We start from the raw sequence: 18,029 nt of genomic DNA, 5'->3' as shown, positions 1-18,029 counted from the left end.
TGTAACAAAGCTCGTTATTCTGAAGGTTCGTTACGGACCCTATAAAGTGCACTCCCGTTATAACGAAATGCTCGGGACCGGCAGTTTTCTTTCGTTATAACGAAATTTCGTTATAACCAAACAAATACAATATACGAAAACAAGGAAACCACGGATATATATCATATTCTGTTTGCTGAATACTCATCATACACTGGAAAGCTATGTGAAATCTGATGGGATAACTGTATTACAATAATAAACGCAAGTTCCCCTCAGAAACTGTGCGTGACACAAGGAGCGAACACACAGTGGTGTGAAGCGTTCTCCCATGCAGAGACGCTATATTATATGCGTGTTCCGCTATGTATTTTCGAAAGCAATTCGCATTTCGTTATAACGGAGCACATTTCTTTTGTTTTTCTTTGTCTGTGGCGCTCGGAAAAGACTTCGTTATAACGGAAATTTCGCTATAACCGTGTTCGTTTTAAGCGAATTTTGTACCATAGACTTTAATGGTGATAATTTTGGGACCAGAAGATTTACTTCGTTATAACGAAATTTCGTTATAACCGTGTTCGTTGTAACGGGAGTGCACTGTATCACTTCGGATCAATGAACCTTCGGAATAGTGAACCCTATTTCATTTTCGGATTAACAAACCCTTTTTCATTTTCGGATAAACAAGCCTTCGGAATAGCGAACCCTATTTCATTTTCGGATTAACGAACCTTCGGAATAACAAACCTTTGGAATAACGCCACTATTGTTCGGACTAATGAACCCTTTTTCATTTTCGGATTAACGAACCTCTAGGTATAGGGAATTTGTGTGTTTCGGAATAACGAACCTTCAGAATAACGAAACGAACAGCATCAGAAAGGAAGACGTGGCCATCAACTTCACCTTCTAATTATCACTAAAGATAAAACTGTCCTTACACTTCTAAAATATCTTCCAGAAACGAGTACAGTTAATCTTGCATAAGAAGAACTCAGAACAGTTGAATATTGCTTGAAGTTGATGTTTAACACTCATTTCCTTTTACATTATTTTCTTGTGTTTTTATTTTTTTGTACATCAGATTTCTGTTAACAAGTTAATTCAGTCTAAAAAAAAAGAGATTTGCCTAGGCTAACTGTACTTTTGACAAGATCACAAAAGTTTCAATAAGCAGCAACATTTTTTAATTTGTTTGAGGGGAGCCCTGTACCGCTGGAACAACTTAGTATTCTCTGCTAATAGGAATAATTCCTGCTGAATTTGGTGAAAATTTGACCATGAAACAAAAGAAAATGGAAATATAAAAGCATTACAGAAGAAATGCCACAGGACAAAAAGTGATCACAACTGTTTATTATTGAGCCTTTGCCTGATGTTAGCTTCAGACTGGACATATGGATTGCACCACTGCATGATGATGAGAGAGGGGGCAAATGACACTGAATATGCTCATCGTATCCCGGCAATTACCCCCGGCTAAATACTGGATAGTGGTAAGGTTAGAGTAAAGATTAGGGTTGGGAGTTTGGGTTAGGGTTAGGATTAGATTCCGGATTAGGATTAGGATTAGGGTCAGGGGAAGGGTCCGGGGTAATTGCCCAGGGGGTAATTGACCTAGACCCTCATAAACAGCACTTACGATTGATCCTTCCATGGGCACGGTATGTTCGCCTCCTCATCTTAGGGGCTTGGTTCACTTGGATGTGATCGATCACTAGGGAATCCACGTCAAGACCCTTTCAACGATAACACATCCGAAAAGGAAAACATTGAACGAGAATGTGTTTACCATAACCGCACTCATTTTACATCATTTGGGAGTTTTCATTTCCCCTTGACTCTTTGATAAAACACATTTCCATTTGTCACAGTCTTGTGTACGATCATGATAGTGATAAAAATTGTGCAGTGGATCGGTGAGAAATCAGCAAACTCCTGTCTCAGTAAACTCATTTGTAAAATCTGATAAATGGGAGTCACCCCAAGCCATTTGCTCTTGTGCATGACCATAACTGTAAACAAACAGTGATTCAGTTGGAGATCACCAGTACACTACGACAAGTAAATACTGCCTGGCATGATCAAGCCTACACACATACATGTATTTAGTGTTGGCTAAAACACACATTTATATTCTTTGTTTCCTTTTCTTCTGGTCTGCTCACTCTGCTGGTCTAATATTTTAAAGGCAGAGATGTGAAATGGGGCTACTATACCTTGTATTCTGCATTGCTTTCGGCATTCTTCAAGAGCTGCAGGAGAAATTCAGCACTCTTCTTGGGCCAGCGACCCTGAGTGTGGTTCCATGCTTTTGCCTGAAGAGAAAAAATCAAAGCACAGCTCATAAAAAAAAAAAACCACTAAAAGAGGACATGTAATTATGCAGAGGAAGTACGTACACAGTTCAAGGCATGAACTCCTGTGCTAATGATATTAAACATTCCTGTCTGAGCTTTGACAACTACACTTGAATAGCAGAGGAAATCAAGGAATTGCAATTACTACGACCACGATATAAAAATGAGTGTGAATATACATGTACATAGAGCAGAATACAATACTTCTTAACCTGTTGAGGACGAATCCCAAGTATACTGGGGCAGGTGTCTACGGGATATGCGTGCTGTAGCAAAATCAGCCCGTCCTCAATGGGTTAACCTTTCATTTTTTAAGGGGGCATTAATGTCTTTTATAAACACAGAATCCACATCGCTCCAAGCATTCTCTGACTGAGATAGTCACCTCTGTAGAGGGAGATGACTCCTTTCTACTGCCATTAACCACAGGTATTAAAGTGTTCCGAGAGAATGAATGGAACAGGCCTCGAATACAAAATGATGTTTTTGCTTATTTCTCTGTGAGCAAGTCCATATTGATTGGTCTATACAATGACTGAGAGAGAGAGAGAGAGAAAAAGAGTGAACCAGACCTAGATTTGAACACTAGCTGCTGACTGGGCAGCAAGCAGCACTAACATTGGAGAAGTAGCCAGTTCATGGTAGTGATGGGATAAGTTTGGTAACTGATATCCACATGCCTCCATCCATTGGTTTTGGATTATGTTCTTTTCACTCTGATTAATCATGAAGATGTTACACTTTGATCTATCATCATACATCACAATTTATGAGTGTCTGCTTGTGTTACGGAGAGCTACAGCAAAAACTCTGACATATCAATGATTGTAAAGTATCACCCTGAACATAAGTCTTTCACTTCACACACGCAATCATAAAAACAAACAAAATGAACAATTATGTTATGCATACGATGTGTAAATTTGAATTAAAAGACGGGTGCAACACTTTGGCTGCCCATGAAAATGGTTGATTTTGTTGATGATTGAGCAACTGAAACAGTTCTGATGGACAGGCATTAAAGTATGGTGAACGAGAAAAAAAGGACGATATTCATAAACAAGGTGATTTACACATTTCTGGAAAGCTGAAGTCTCTAGGAATATGAATAATCAACTATCAGAAGGTAGAAACGTCTCCAGAACGATGGAGAGATGGTGTTTTGAGACCCTTTTTAGACTGGCCGGAACCCAATCTGACGGCGAATTTTTGGTGACCAAAATTATGACGTCACGAAATGTGCGCTGTGCTAAGCACTCCATCCACACAGTGGGCTCCATCTATGGAGGGCCTTTGCAGACGTGGTTCGTTTGGGGCATACATATGATGGAGAGGTGCGGCAGTTGCATACGTATGCCCGTTTCCATGTATGCCCCAAACGAGTTGTGTCCGAAGCGGCCTTCCATATCCGTCGCCTCTCCCTCGCTTCTTTTACCACCCTGACTTTGCCACTGTCACTATCAGTGTTATTGTCACTGTCATCACTCAAATCACTCTCGATGTCAAACTCAAAGTCTTTCCGTACAATGTAAGGTAAAAATTGGACGTTTTAATGTTTCAGCCGAGAAAGCAGAGGCGACTAAAGACAGGCCAGATATTGCATCTGCTCACCAAGAAATATATGCTTTATGAATGGCGGCCTAGATGTCCCGCTGCACTCGTAAAGGGTTTTGTTAATTTCGTGACGTCATATTTTAGGGCTGGAAGAAGACGGCTGTTCTGGAGCGAATATCGGTGAAGCAAATCAGTCAGTTTTTACTCGTGATTTCTCAGTGGCGCAAATATCTTTTAATAAATCACATTAAAAATCTGTTTTAGGAGACATTTCCCTCTGCTTTGACACCTTATTTTATATGATTTTCTTGATTTTAAAGTCTCGTTCACCATACTTTAAATATGTGTGGGACTGCATGTAGTCATGAACAAAATTTTAATTCAGAATTCCAAATTAGAGTTTAAAATCTCTAAATTTTCATTAACTTCTTAGTGTAGACCTCATGACTTTGGTTCCATATACCGGTATATGTAATATCCTGGACATGACTCAAACAGGGGTCATTTGAGGAGTTATGATCACTTGAATGTATGACTCACAAACTTTCAGTTACACAGAGAATTTCCAGCTGTACAATGTTTTTATACAACCGATGCCTCAATGCACTGGCAGCAGCTCAGACATGAATGTACAGAACTTGGGTATAAACTAGCTACATGTCATCAGAAATTTCACAAGCAGTGGTTGTGACTTGAGTGCATGCATGGGCCAGCAATAGATCTGCCTTGCATGATTGTATCGACTGACGTTGGGTCACAGAACATCAACAAGGCAAAAGATTGCACAATGTCATCATTTGTGGAGTCAGTAGGAGTTTTGTGGAATAAAACAGTTGCAAAATATGCATATGAGTGGTGTATCCGTCTTAAGACTAAAACAAAGTGCCCTGCCAGGTGGTACCCTTTAATGTTCATGTATTACAAAGCACAAGATACAAAGGGTTTGCTTGAGCACATTATGCTTTCATGCGAGTACACACCATTGGCGTGACATGCTTGATATGAGACGTAAACTAACCTGGGCCTTGCGACCGATGGTGGCGTTGAACCTGCGGAACGGAACACACTGCTTCTTGACGGTCACATCCTTGAGGAAGCGGACAGCCTTACGTACATGCATGTGCTTGATGGCCTGTGCTGTCTCACGGGTGTTCTGCAAAGTGTTTGGCACAAAATTTCGTTTTTATACAGGGATGACAGAACAGAAATTTTACTTTTCATTTCGTAACACACTACTGTGTACACCACATACGTACATTGTAATTCCCAGTGGTTTTGATTTTGCCAATTTTCGAAGTTGGGACTGATACTCACCGATTGTGAAATGTGATACTTATTGCCTCATGTTCCACGATAAAAGGCAAGGCAGATCATGTATATACGGGTAAGATGGGACATTACAAATTCCAGCTCTCAAAATCAGACAATCCTCTGTTGCTCAGTATATCACTTGTGTTACAAATTCCAAAACAGAAAAAGATATATTGCTCACAAGCCATATGACATACAGAAATCTATGCATCTACTGTATGAGGACTCTTTCATTGTATTTTAATGCAACATATGGTGTATTTATCTGCGTTCACATTTATATTACATGCATGCATTGTACTCTATATCACAGGAAAATCTTAAAATATTTTTGTAGACTAAACTATTACATATAAAGACAGAATAAATTGACCAGAAAGAATATAAATTATTAGTGGAAAAGTGAGCAAAGAAAATGGGATTCCATTAACCCTATGGGGCTGGGCATTTTTGGCTATGCTCAGACCGGGGGGATGGATTCCCCACCCCCACTCACCCCCCCCCCCCCCCCCCCCCCCCCCGGGATCTCGGCCATCGGTGTTGCGATCGAAATTTTGCATGCGTGAAATCCACATCAAAATCTCCAAGATTGTGTCATAAGATCTTTTGAAACAATCAATTTCTAATTTTAATTAATTAATTATGCAAATCAAGCTCAAGATAATATTTTAGCCGAATTAAAAGCATTGAGAGTCTAATTTTTAATCTGTAAATCTGTTTTAGCATATTCAACAATTGTACATCACAAAAAATTCCAAAACTCATTTCAATTCTTATGTATTTCATTGTTTTCAGAATTTCTTACGTATTTCCTTGTTTTTCAACTTTTGTTTTTTCTTTGTTTTTTCATTGGAAATTGTCACTGACCACTTTTCTACCATAATTAGCACAAAATTAATCAATGAAAGTGATTAATTGTAAAAATGTTCAGGTTTTTATGACTTTCATGACAGAGCACTGTTTTCCATAGGAAATGTACACAAAATCACAAAATTGTGCCTGTTTGGGGGCGACATTCCGTTACAAAAATGGGCGTGGCTTCGCAAAAGTATGAACGGACATTGCAAATTTGATCTCAAAAGTTGCGCGAGACTTGAACGAAGAAAGTCAAGAAGCCTCGCGACGAGGCCTTCTCGCGTTACAGAATTACAGCGCGAAACGTCGAGGGGGGCGGATTCCAATGGAATCCCATTTTCTTTGCTCACTTTTCCACTAATAAACTATTACATGTGACACACAGTGACAGAAAGCCTGTTCCCATTCTTGGAACGAGAAGAGTAGCTCTGACATTTTATGTTCATTTTTTATCATTAACACTACAACTGAAGAATGTGTGTTTCAGCAGACAGAGTAGGGCAGGCTGCAAGTTATCAATCAACTTTTACGAATGCAAGAAAAATAACTACATCTCAAGAGTCTAAGATGAAAATTAAAATAAACAGTAATAAAAAATAAACTTCTACACCAATCATGTTCCAACTTTTCACTTCTTATCCCTTTCATTTGCTTCATTTTAACACAGCACAGCAATGCTCTATGCTGTAAAGTTTTGTCCTTGGCAAGTTTCTTATCCTATATAGAAAGGTATAAGAAACCCCAAGTCAAGCATCACATGAACACATCGATTTTTGTACTATCTGTCAACTACCTCACTATACGTCTTTCATGACGATCAACACAAGTTGTAAAGGTCAAATAAAAGGCGTGGCACCTTACCTTGAAGTGAACTCGCAGGTAGGAACCCCTTGCCTTGCAAGCTGCAGAAGCACACAAAAGAAAAAAACAGTCTCATAATATTCAATGTTCATTTTGATCTATTTTTGTGCTCATACCCTTGCCCCCGAGATATATATGCAGGAACCCCATTACAAGAAGATGCTTGGGACCACTAAATTTCTTCATATTGGGTATCTTGATATAGCACAGATAAAAACATAAGAATGTAAAACAATGGGACCTGCAAAATTGCCTTCTTGTACTGGGTATCTGGATATATCTGACCTTGTTAATAACAAGGTTCCACTGTTCCAAATTTCCATGGATCTTACAGGTTGTTTCAATGACCACCTGGTTACCAAGTATCATCAGTAACTCTGTAGCTCTGCTTGCAGCATGCCTAGAGACCCGGTAGTGTTGTGATGCCATGGGGTGGGAAGGCTGGCCTGGCTCAAGATATATTCAAGATTCAATACTAATTGTTTACAGCTTCATCGGTGATCTCTATGTAAGTACTACAGCTCAAAAATCTTGACCAGAGTTGACCGTTAAAAGGGACTGTACAGTACTGGTTGAGGTGGGGATTCATGTTTTGAACATTCCTAAGTGAGATAATGCGTAATTTTAAGAAGGATTCAACGTTTATTTGATGAAAATTGGTTTTCAAATGGCTGAGATATCCAAAAAAGTGGTAATACAATAAAAGGCGACATGCCACAACTTTATTAGGATCTCTTTGTTTCACATTGTTTTTGGATATCTCAGCCATTTCAAAACCGATTTTCATCAAATAAACTTTTGATACCCCTAAGAATTGCATGCTCTTTGACATCTTATAGAGTGGTTTCTGAATATCTCACAAAATGTTATAAGCTGAATCCTCACCTCGACCAGAACTGTACACACCCTTTAATGGTGAGCGTAGGATTCGATACACATACAGTATTCACTGGCCTGTAGCTGATGGGTGGTGTTCATTAAAACCCCACAAAAAAAGAAGGCAACACTCACACTTTGCAGCATTCTCGGGTTCTTGAGAGTAGCGCGTCATGTTGATTGATTATCCTGCAGTTTATGAGAAGACAGATGTTTACAGCATGTAAGTACACATGTGGTTGAGATCCTGGCAGCTACTGTATTTTGACATTATACTTATAATACTCATACATTTGTAATTGGAGTGAACTTATTTCTGTTATGTAATTCCATGTTCCTATAATGTTTTGTACGAGTCATGCACAAGTGTTTCAGTGAGAGCATTTGACGGTGTACCAAATAGTACAGTGGACTCCCATTACAATGAAGTCTTCAGGACCAGCAGTAGTCTTTTGCTATAATAAAATCAAAATTTCTTCGTATCCAAACAAATAAACAAAACAAAACATAGAGCAGAAAATGTTGCGGCATGAATTTTACTTAGTTAGAATTTTGTTATAACCATAACACTATACTCTGTTTTGACCACAGTATTAGCAGGGTCTAATAATAATCATCCCATAACCTGCCAACATCCAGTGTTACTGTGGGGGCACCCTGTATAGCCTGTAGAATAAATCTAGTGAGTGTTCTGCCAACAGAGCCATGGCGTCCGTGGTATTTCACTGGAATTGCATAATGAAAAGTGTACTTACAGATGTAAATTCTAGTAAGTCTAGAGTATCTCTGTGGCATGAAATAGTCTGACACATATTTAATTGTTCACATGATCAACAGTGTTCATGTTAGTTCAATGGGGAAAAACTACATTAGGAATTACAGTAGGCCATGACTTTGTACAATGGGATGATATAAATTGTATAGTTGGGCCATGCATGAATGCATAACATGTGATTACCATAGAGAATGATGTATGGCCATCTACAAAAGTGATTCGAAGATTGATTTAATTCAGTGTAAATAAACTCTGAAACAAATCTTGGAAACAGAACGCATCCCGCCATTGTCACATTGAGGTATGATGCACCCTCCCAATAGGAAACATTAGAATTTTGTTGGAAAAAAAAAAGAAAAAGTATAAAGGCGATAAGCTTACCCCTTCTCAATATTCATGATCTTGGCAAAACAAAGTACCTACAAATGTACATATACAGTATATGCAATTTTGCAATTATTTTACCATTCACATGTTTGTGCAGTATGAAGAGGCTGCGTTGATGCACATGAGCCACAGTACCATGCACAGAATGACGTTGTGGGACATGTATGCTAGTCACTGATTGAGACTTACATTGTTTTGCCATAGCAATAGCTTGGTAAAGTTCACGCGGCAAAACAATGTACAATGTATGTAGTCATAAATGCAAGTTGTTCCAAAAATAAGGAGCCCAGTAAAATCAATTTGCATATGTATACAATGTTCATTGATACTGATGGTCCTTTTTAGGGCAAGATATTAAATACCAAACAAAAATAAAAAAGAGATGTACCCTTGCAAAACTTTAAACTTGATTTAATGGAAAAGAGGTTGCATGTATGTAGATAAGATGTTTTGGCATCTCACACAGTCAAGGAACCTACAAATTTGTAATTCACGTCAGCAACAAGGATTGTATAATGAGAAGGTTCAGCACTAATCAGCTGCTAATGTACATTGTACATGTAGGCCTAGACAATCTAGAGCTAGACTCTAGCAGTTACTAATTTTTGTATTGACGACCATGGATGTAACTGTTACGAGTTAGAACAGATATCTCACATTCCACATTACCAAATTAATACGTACACACAACTTGACTATGAAGGAACTATTTAATGGCATATTTGATATTTCAAATGAATTGCATAAATCTGAACCAAATCAGATAACGAGAAGTGTTGACATTGATATCAACGTTGACTTTCACATCGTCATCGATCGGCGCTCAAAACAGCTCACTTTGGTCTGGATGACCAATTCCATACTATGATTGATGTTTAATTCAAGCTTTAAAAGGGTTGGTTTGCACCTTGTGCATAGACTCATGTAGACAGTCTGGACTCTTAACCTAATGTTAGTCTGGTTGTTGGTCAAATCGGTGGCATGGCCACGAATCAATGCATGATGGTCCGCTGTTTCAAAAGTGTTTGTTTGTAGCTGTACCGTAGTTATGGGTAAACTCGGCCTAGCGGGTAAAGTCGGCCGCCAGCGCGCACAGTACAATTTTATGTACTGTGCGCGCTGGCGGCCGACTTTACCCGCTAGGCCGAGTTTACCCATAACTACGGTATGTACATGTATTGTATACCATAACCACAGCAGCGACCCCATGGTTACACTACAGCGCCCCGCAACGGGGTTAGTATTACCACTGCATCTTAGTGTCTACTTTGCTGCATGCTGACGTCTGACTGCAGTGACCAGCAGAGCTGCTGCTAACCCCGTCGCGGGGCGCTGTAACACAGTAACAGTACGTACGGTACGTATTTGTCCGTATGGGGTCGCTGCTGCGGTTACTGCCAGTGCCTGGTGCAGTGCCAGTGCAGTGGCAGTGTTGTGCATTGATTGGCAAGTTGATCCGTATTCCATTCATACGTGCGAACGTGAATAATTTCTGGTATCTTAGTGATTTCTCATTACTTTCCCTGTTAATTGAATATGTAAGCAGGAGGCTCTAACCGCACACAGGCTATTTAACAACTTTTGTTCTAACGTTAGCCCTTTCAATTTCCCTGTGGTCGTTGTGCAGTACATGCACAAGTTCCTTGAACCAACGTCAAATAGAACGAATGGGACCATGTTAAAGGCACTTGCGTAGCCGCACAATATCGAGCTATTCACAAATTTGTCTGGGGTAATATTTCATTTTTGCATCCACAAAAAAGGCATTTTCTTTTAAATAATAACTAATTGTGCATTAAAGAATTTCTCAAAACTAAGTACAAACATGGATCGTATCATGATTATTTGATGCGAAGAGATATATTACGGGATTTCCACCCTCCCCCTCCGTACCTTAGCAGGACACGCAAGAAAAAGAACGATACAATCTGTAATTAAAAGGGAGCCACCAACGGCCAAAAATTGGACATACACGTCATGTCTGCAGGGGGGGTAAAATAGCTTATGAATGGGCGGTTAGAGCCTCCTGCTTACATATTCAATAACCAAACAAGGAAAGAAATAAGAAATCACTAAATCATTAAATTACCCACCAATGACAAAATTCAGAGGTATGTTATCCGTTTCGATCATAAAACACATAATTATACGTGACTATGAGAGACTTCATTTTTTTAATAGACTTTTATACTTCTCTTTGAAAATCTCTCATAGCTACATGAATGAGCGACTCAAACTCTTCATGACCCTACAACAGAAACTTCTCAAGGTCACACATCAAAGGCACTATTCAACAGAAAAAGAAATGAATATGAAATCTACTAAGAATTTTTTTTTTCTGTATGATTTCTTTTTTCCCAGTATTATGTCTTTATTTTGGACTAATCATTTTTCATAATTTGCCAGCAAGTCAAAACTTCACTATTTCCTATGGTTGAAATTTCTCAAGGGCACCACATGGGGAGCTATTTATAACATGATAAAGAAATATAATACAGTCAAACCTGCCTTAGCGGCCACTTGTCTTTAGCGGTCACTGAAAAATCCCCCCCCCCCCCCCCGAGAGAAAGCCATGTTAAAGACCCTGTGTATAGCGGCCACCTGTCTAACGCGGCCAGCAGCCACAATTTTGTTTCCCGCGGTAGATTTTAACCCGTCTATAGCGGCCACAGACCCGATGGAGCCTGAGCAGAGCCTATAATTCAGCGTGTGTTTCTGCTTAGTAGCCGTGCTAGTCATTCATGGGCAACGTTCAGTGATCGCCACCGCTGCATCCATCACTCATTCCGTCATGATAATGTTCTAGTGTTGAGCCTTCTTCACGACTGTACACATACTATACTGTTCTACAATTTCATAAACACCGGCATTGTTCAATGCATGAAACACGCTTGTGCAAACGTAAACACATACATGTACATGCAAGTACGTCAGCGTGCAAAAGTATACACATTGAATGATACAGTCATGTACACGGAGGCAACGCACACAATTTGGATAACCTGTCTATATAGCGACCACCTGTCTATAACGGCCACTTTTTTTCGTTTCTCTTGGGTGGCCGCTATAGACAGGTTTGACTGGATGTATTAGGAAACCTGCGATGTATTGGATAGCTACATGTATAGCTATTGCATTTCGTAAGTTCCAGAATATTTGGATATTTAGCTTGCAAATTGATGAAAACAATGATATTACAGACATAATTAACTTGTGTGAAAGATTTAAAATGACGCTGTAATTTTTGGAAAATATTGTTTAATATATCTATCGTTTAATGAAAAGGCATTACAAAGGAAAAAATGCAGGGCCATTAAATAGGACTAATCATAATTACTTGGCATTTTTTTCTTCTTCAGCAAATTACAGTCAAGAAATGGCCATTTCTGAATCCATAGTTATAATAATCCTATAGGTACATTGGGGTTCCCACTATACGATTGGCGAGTGGTCTTGATTGTGAAGCAATCGTGGTGATCTTCTTAGATTGTATCAGATTGTATCAGATCTTGAGGTCAATCGTGGCAATCGCGTTAATCGTAGAAAATTTTGGACGGTTCAATTTCTACGATTAACACGATTCATTTTTGATCGTGATCATCAGATTGTCTTGGATCGTATCAAAACGCAACAAATCTTAACTTATCTTGTTTCTTAATCGTGTTAATCGGGATCGACTTTTTCACTTTCCTTCTGCTTATTTTGCACATTTGCCTTATTTTACTCGCAAATCGTATATATTTTGTATTCCGCGGGGTTGAATAAGGGAGGGGTGGCACAATGAAATATAAAATAACGACATTACTGAAACATCCACCAGAAGTAGAATGTTTTTGATACATACCCCACAAAGTAACGTTTGTGACTTTTGAAAAGTGACCATTGTCGTCACGAGATGTTAGGTCACTCGTGCATGACTATAAAGATCACTGTCATTAGTTCTCACATAGAAGTTAGTCAATAATAGTGTAGCAATACCCCTGCGAAATAATTTTGCTGGATTTTTTTTTTTTTTGTTAAAAAGTGACATTATGTTAGGGGAGTTACCTTTCTCTTGTGTGTGTATATCGGTTTTGTTAAACACTGTTTAGTAAAACAATAAATCAAGCCAAACCAACCAAACTTTCAATACCCCATGAGATAACGACATATGCGAATATGAAATCAGACACACAAGTAATACTATCAGTTCGGCCAACTTTCTTATATTTAGCGTATATAACACATATGTTATATCATATTTTCTTTATGTATTTCAAAGGAAGGTGAAAACATTTTGTCTTGGTCTCTTTTTGTGTGTATGGGCGGGGGGGGGGGGGAGGGGGCAATAATCTGATCTTGTGTATTTGTGTGGTTTTTTTTTTGGGGGGGGGGGGGAGGGGAAGGGGAAGGGTGAGCAGGTCGATTCAATTATACATTTTCTTTAGGTTAACTTAGAGGAGGGACTATCCGAGGTTGTGGTTGGCCTAGGTGATGCTTTCTCTCTGGTGATAACCTAATTGTCATTCGCAATACTGCAAAGGTCGCGTTGTCATCATTCTCAACCTGTCAACCATTGCCACCATCAATGGTTGTGGATAGTATAGGTCTAATCACTCTGAAATAGTTAAAGCGGGGTTCCCACTATCGTGCGATCCATTGCGAACGCCACGATTGGACATTCGTAACTGATCGTGGAAGTTTTGTTGAACTCGTCTGAAATTTCATGTTTGGATACGAGGTTATGCGAGTCAATACGTGTTGGTTCGCTTGGATGCGATATGGTCACGATTGGTCTATTTCAAGCAATACGATTTGTCACGACCTGGTCTCCCATTCAAATACGATCCTATAGGATTGTTCCGATTGATTCCACGATTGGTTCCGATCTAACACGATCATTCCCATCGCAATCCCCGATAGGGTGCGTTCAGCTACGTTCTGATACATTGCAATACGAATCCCGCGAACCAATGCGCGCTGTTGAGATAAGATACGATGTCCTTCATGATCGGGATCAAAAGCGATCCCCCATTTAAGGTGTGATTGGACCCGAATGGGAATATTATAGTCCGGCTGACAATAGATTTCATTGTTTCCTTAACTTCTGCAGAGTGATTAGGCCTACTGTATACAACCATTGGTGATGGCAAGGGTTGACAGGTTGAGGATGACAACGTGACCTTTGCAGTGTTGCGAATGATGATTACGTTATCATCAAAGAGAACAGTGGAGAAAGCAGCCTTTATAGACCAGCCCCAACCTCAGATAGTTCCTCCTCTAATTCAATACAAAACTAATAGATTATTGAATCGAAATGCTCACCCTTTATACCCCCCCCCTCCAGAAATCCCGAATACACAAGATCAGATCATTGCCTCCTCTTCCCCAGAAAAAAAAAAAGATCAAGAAAAGTGTTTTCGCCTTCCTTTGAAATGCATTAGGAAAATATGATGAAATGGAAGCTAAAAAAGAAGATTGGATCTTCTTGACATTGTTTGAATGCTAACATAATTGAAATAATATGTGTTATATACGCTCGATATACAAAAGTTGACCGAACTGATAGCAATGCTTGTGTGTTTGGTTTCATAATGTGTATCATGATATGCCTTTTTTATTTCAAAATGTCGTTATCCCATGGGGCATTCGGTTGGTTTGGCTTGATTTATTATTTTATTTAACAGTGTTTATAACAAAACCAATATAAACACTACAGAGTAACTCCCCTAAAACAATGTCACTTTAAAGATAAAAAACACTTTTAGGCTGCATCATCCTGACAACAATCCTAAACTAAATCGAGTTTGCAGTTTAATGAGAGTTGACACAGCAATATAGCTGTGAAGTTGACAAACGATGGATGATGAAACAAAAACACCGATTAATCATTATATACGATACACAAGAGACAGAATACTTCACTTACACCCCCTCCAAAAAAAAAAAATAAAAATATATATATATATATATATGTGTGTGTGTGTGTGTGTGTGTGTGTGTGTGTATAATACTGTAGTATACTTTTAAAAAGTAACCAAATTTTCTTTGATGTGTGCTCAGTCGTGGATGAACGATTCAGGAAATCATTCTCATTTTATACTAACGTTAGTCAATACATGCAGACATACCATTGCCATTTTATTTTTGTTCATTTTTTTTTGTTTTCGTTAAAAGAATTACCCCAAATTGATTACGTGGAACTCCTTTTTTGCGTGTCTGTGTAATGGTAATATGACATTAAGTTAATGATATGTATTGAAATATCTAACAATTCATGATACAACTTTCATATCATGAAATTATAAACAGATAAATTATATATACCTTATATACAAATAACGCTAATGAACACAATCATACAATTTACCATTTGGAAATAATAATCTAAAGACGCAGGCTATACCACCACGCGGATATGTACAATCTGCGAGTAAAATAAGGGCAAATGTGCACACACACACAAAAAAAAAAACAAGCAGAAGGAAAGTGAAAAACTCAATCCCGATCAACACGATTAAGAAGCACGATTAGATAAGATTTGCTGCGTTTTGATACGATCCAAGACAATCTGATGCGATGATTACGATCAAAAATTAATCGTGTTAATCGTAGAAAATTTTTCAACCGTCCAAAAATTTTCTACGATTAATGCGATTGCCACGATTGACCTCAAGATCTGATACAATCTGATGCGATCAAATAAGATCACCACAATTGCTTCAAGATTAAGTCCACGAATTCAATCGTGGCGCCAATCGTGATAGTGGGAACCCCGCTTTAGGAAACGATGAAATCCATTGTCAGCCGGACTATAATTTCCCATTCGGATTCAATCGCACCTTACATGGGGGTCGTTTTTTATCCCGATCGTGAACGATATCGTATCTTATCTCAACAGCCCGCATTAGTTCGTGGTATTCGTATTGGAACGTATCAGAACGTAGCTGCACGCACCAAATCGGGCCCTCCCGATCGTAATGATCGTGGTAGATCGGAACCAATCATGGACTCAATCGGGACAATCCTATCGGATCGTATTTGAATGGGAGAGCAGATCGTATTGTTTGAAATAGACCAATCGTGACCATATCGCATCCAAGCGAACCAACACGTATTGACTCGCATAACCTCGTATCCAAACGTGAACTTTCAGACGAGTTTAACGAATCTTCCACGATCAGTTACGAATGTCCAATCGTGGCGTTCGTAATAGATCGCACGACAGTGGGAACTCCGCTTTACTGAAATTGGAACAGAAAAAAAACCCGCAAAATCTGAATGACATTGTTGGCAGTTTACGGTTGCCATGACAACCAGCAATATGATACACAGCTAAATAACATAACAGAATGTTGTTTTTTTTTAAACTAAGGAAAAATTATCAAATTTGATGGAAATTGGATAAGGGGCGTAGGAGTGGTAGATGGAAATATTATGGTGGGGGAACATGTTCCCCTCCCAAATTGGGCATTTTGGGGTTAGCACTGAATATCAGGCACAGATACGCACACAAGTAGAAATCACAACAACAGTTACATAACATACATTTACATGGAATTGGTAGGTACAGGGAGGTAACGCGCATGAGCTATAGGGCACACAAAAGTAATTATTTTACTGTTGCCCTTTCCTAAGTGACCACTCAAGTTTCAAGTTTTATGCAGGTACGTTATAGAATTTCGGAAGTTTTTACCCCCTCCCCTTTTATTTTTGTTGAGAGAAGGTTGGCATATTGGCCCTGTTTTATCTAGCTTCTCTTTCTTAAAGTATTGAGGTTCCCGGTCTAGGTCTTCCACCAGTTCCCTTATCTTGGGTCATGTGTTATGGCCTGGGATTCGATGTGGATGCGATTGGAAAACTTCAGAGAGGTTGCAGCTATAGGGCGTTTGTCCTCCAGGAATCTAGTCATAAGTGAGCATTCCATTTCACCAATATTTACTATTCCTGACACTGCTACTTTAGATGTCTTCCCTTGTCAAGAAATCCTATACACCGGACAAGTGATGTCCTTGGGGTCATCTCACTAGACCGACACCCACGAGTCATACAGCCCATGAGTTCGACACTAGGCAAACAAAGCCCATGAGTTCGACACTCTAAAAAATTCCGGGTCAGAACTGACTTGGAATTTGGTCATGAAGACCTGGAATGGGGTCACCTTGACCCAATTCATGACTCTGGATGGCGTCATATCTGACCCCATTCCTTGTTATTTCTGACCCCGCGACCCGGAAAGGTGTGTGACCCCAACGGACCTAGTTCCGGGTCAGTTCTGACTCGGATTTTTTTTAGAGTGGACACTAAGTAAAAAAAAAAAAAAACAGCCCACGAGTTCGACAGATACAACACGGGGCTTAATGAGTCGGTCCCGTGGGCCTTGTTTGCTTAGTGTCGAACTAATGGGCTATATTATGACTCGTGAGCTGTATGACTCATGGAATATGACTCATGGGCTGTATGACTCGTGGGCTGTATGACTCGCGGGTGTCGGTCTCGTGACGTGCATACACCCATGAGTTATACAGCTCACGAGTCATACAGCCCATAAGTCATACAGCCCATTTGTTCGACACTAAGCTATCAAGGCCCACGAGACCGACACACTAGGCCCCGTGTTGTATCTGTCGAACTCGTGACCTGTTTTTACCTAGTGTCGAACTCATGCGCTGCATTACTCGTGAGCTGTATGACTCATTGACCTGTTTTCAATGTCGAACTCGTGGGCTGTATAACTCGTGGGTGTCGGTCTATATATAGTGGTATGACCCCGTATTAATCGGCCATGAAATCTCGTGACCCATTAAAGTATTTCCACAGAAACAAGATATCTAACCTTCTCGTACTGGTATACGGTTAACACCCCTTTTCATTTTTTCCCAGATACCAATAAGTCACGGTTACTCATTTTCATATATATTGTTTTATATTGATATTTATTGAATATACATCTTTTTCCAAAATGAATGTAAATGAGTAATAGCAGTAGAATGAAATATAAATTGATGTGGTGAATAAGCATGATCTTTAAGCGATGAATATCTAAACCTATGACATTTACCTTTGCGGTTTATATAATTCCTAGATATTGC

General features: G+C 39.3%; 1 protein-coding gene across 1 annotated transcript in view; it reads right to left on the bottom strand.

Moving 5' to 3' along the window:
• Nucleotides 1-10,875, bottom strand: part of LOC139739404 (large ribosomal subunit protein uL22-like) — an 11,308-nt gene extending 433 nt beyond the window's left edge. Inside the window, exons 1-6 of the mRNA XM_071650024.1 lie at nt 10,852-10,875; nt 7,932-7,985; nt 6,921-6,961; nt 4,912-5,046; nt 2,199-2,297; nt 1,622-1,718 (exon numbers count right to left, since the gene is read on the bottom strand). Coding sequence (XP_071506125.1) covers nt 1,622-1,718; nt 2,199-2,297; nt 4,912-5,046; nt 6,921-6,961; nt 7,932-7,971 — 412 coding nt within the window. The 5' untranslated portion in view covers nt 7,972-7,985; nt 10,852-10,875. The remainder of the gene's footprint in view (nt 1-1,621; nt 1,719-2,198; nt 2,298-4,911; nt 5,047-6,920; nt 6,962-7,931; nt 7,986-10,851) is intronic.
• Between the last annotated feature and the right edge of the window lie 7,154 nt (nt 10,876-18,029).

This window comes from Diadema antillarum, unplaced genomic scaffold (assembly GCF_040938485.1).
Source record: "Diadema antillarum isolate AM-2024a unplaced genomic scaffold, OU_Dant_1.0 seq00000798_RagTag, whole genome shotgun sequence".
NCBI classification, from domain to species: Eukaryota; Metazoa; Echinodermata; class Echinoidea; order Diadematoida; family Diadematidae; genus Diadema; species Diadema antillarum.
This window is presented reverse-complemented; position numbering and strand designations above follow the sequence as displayed.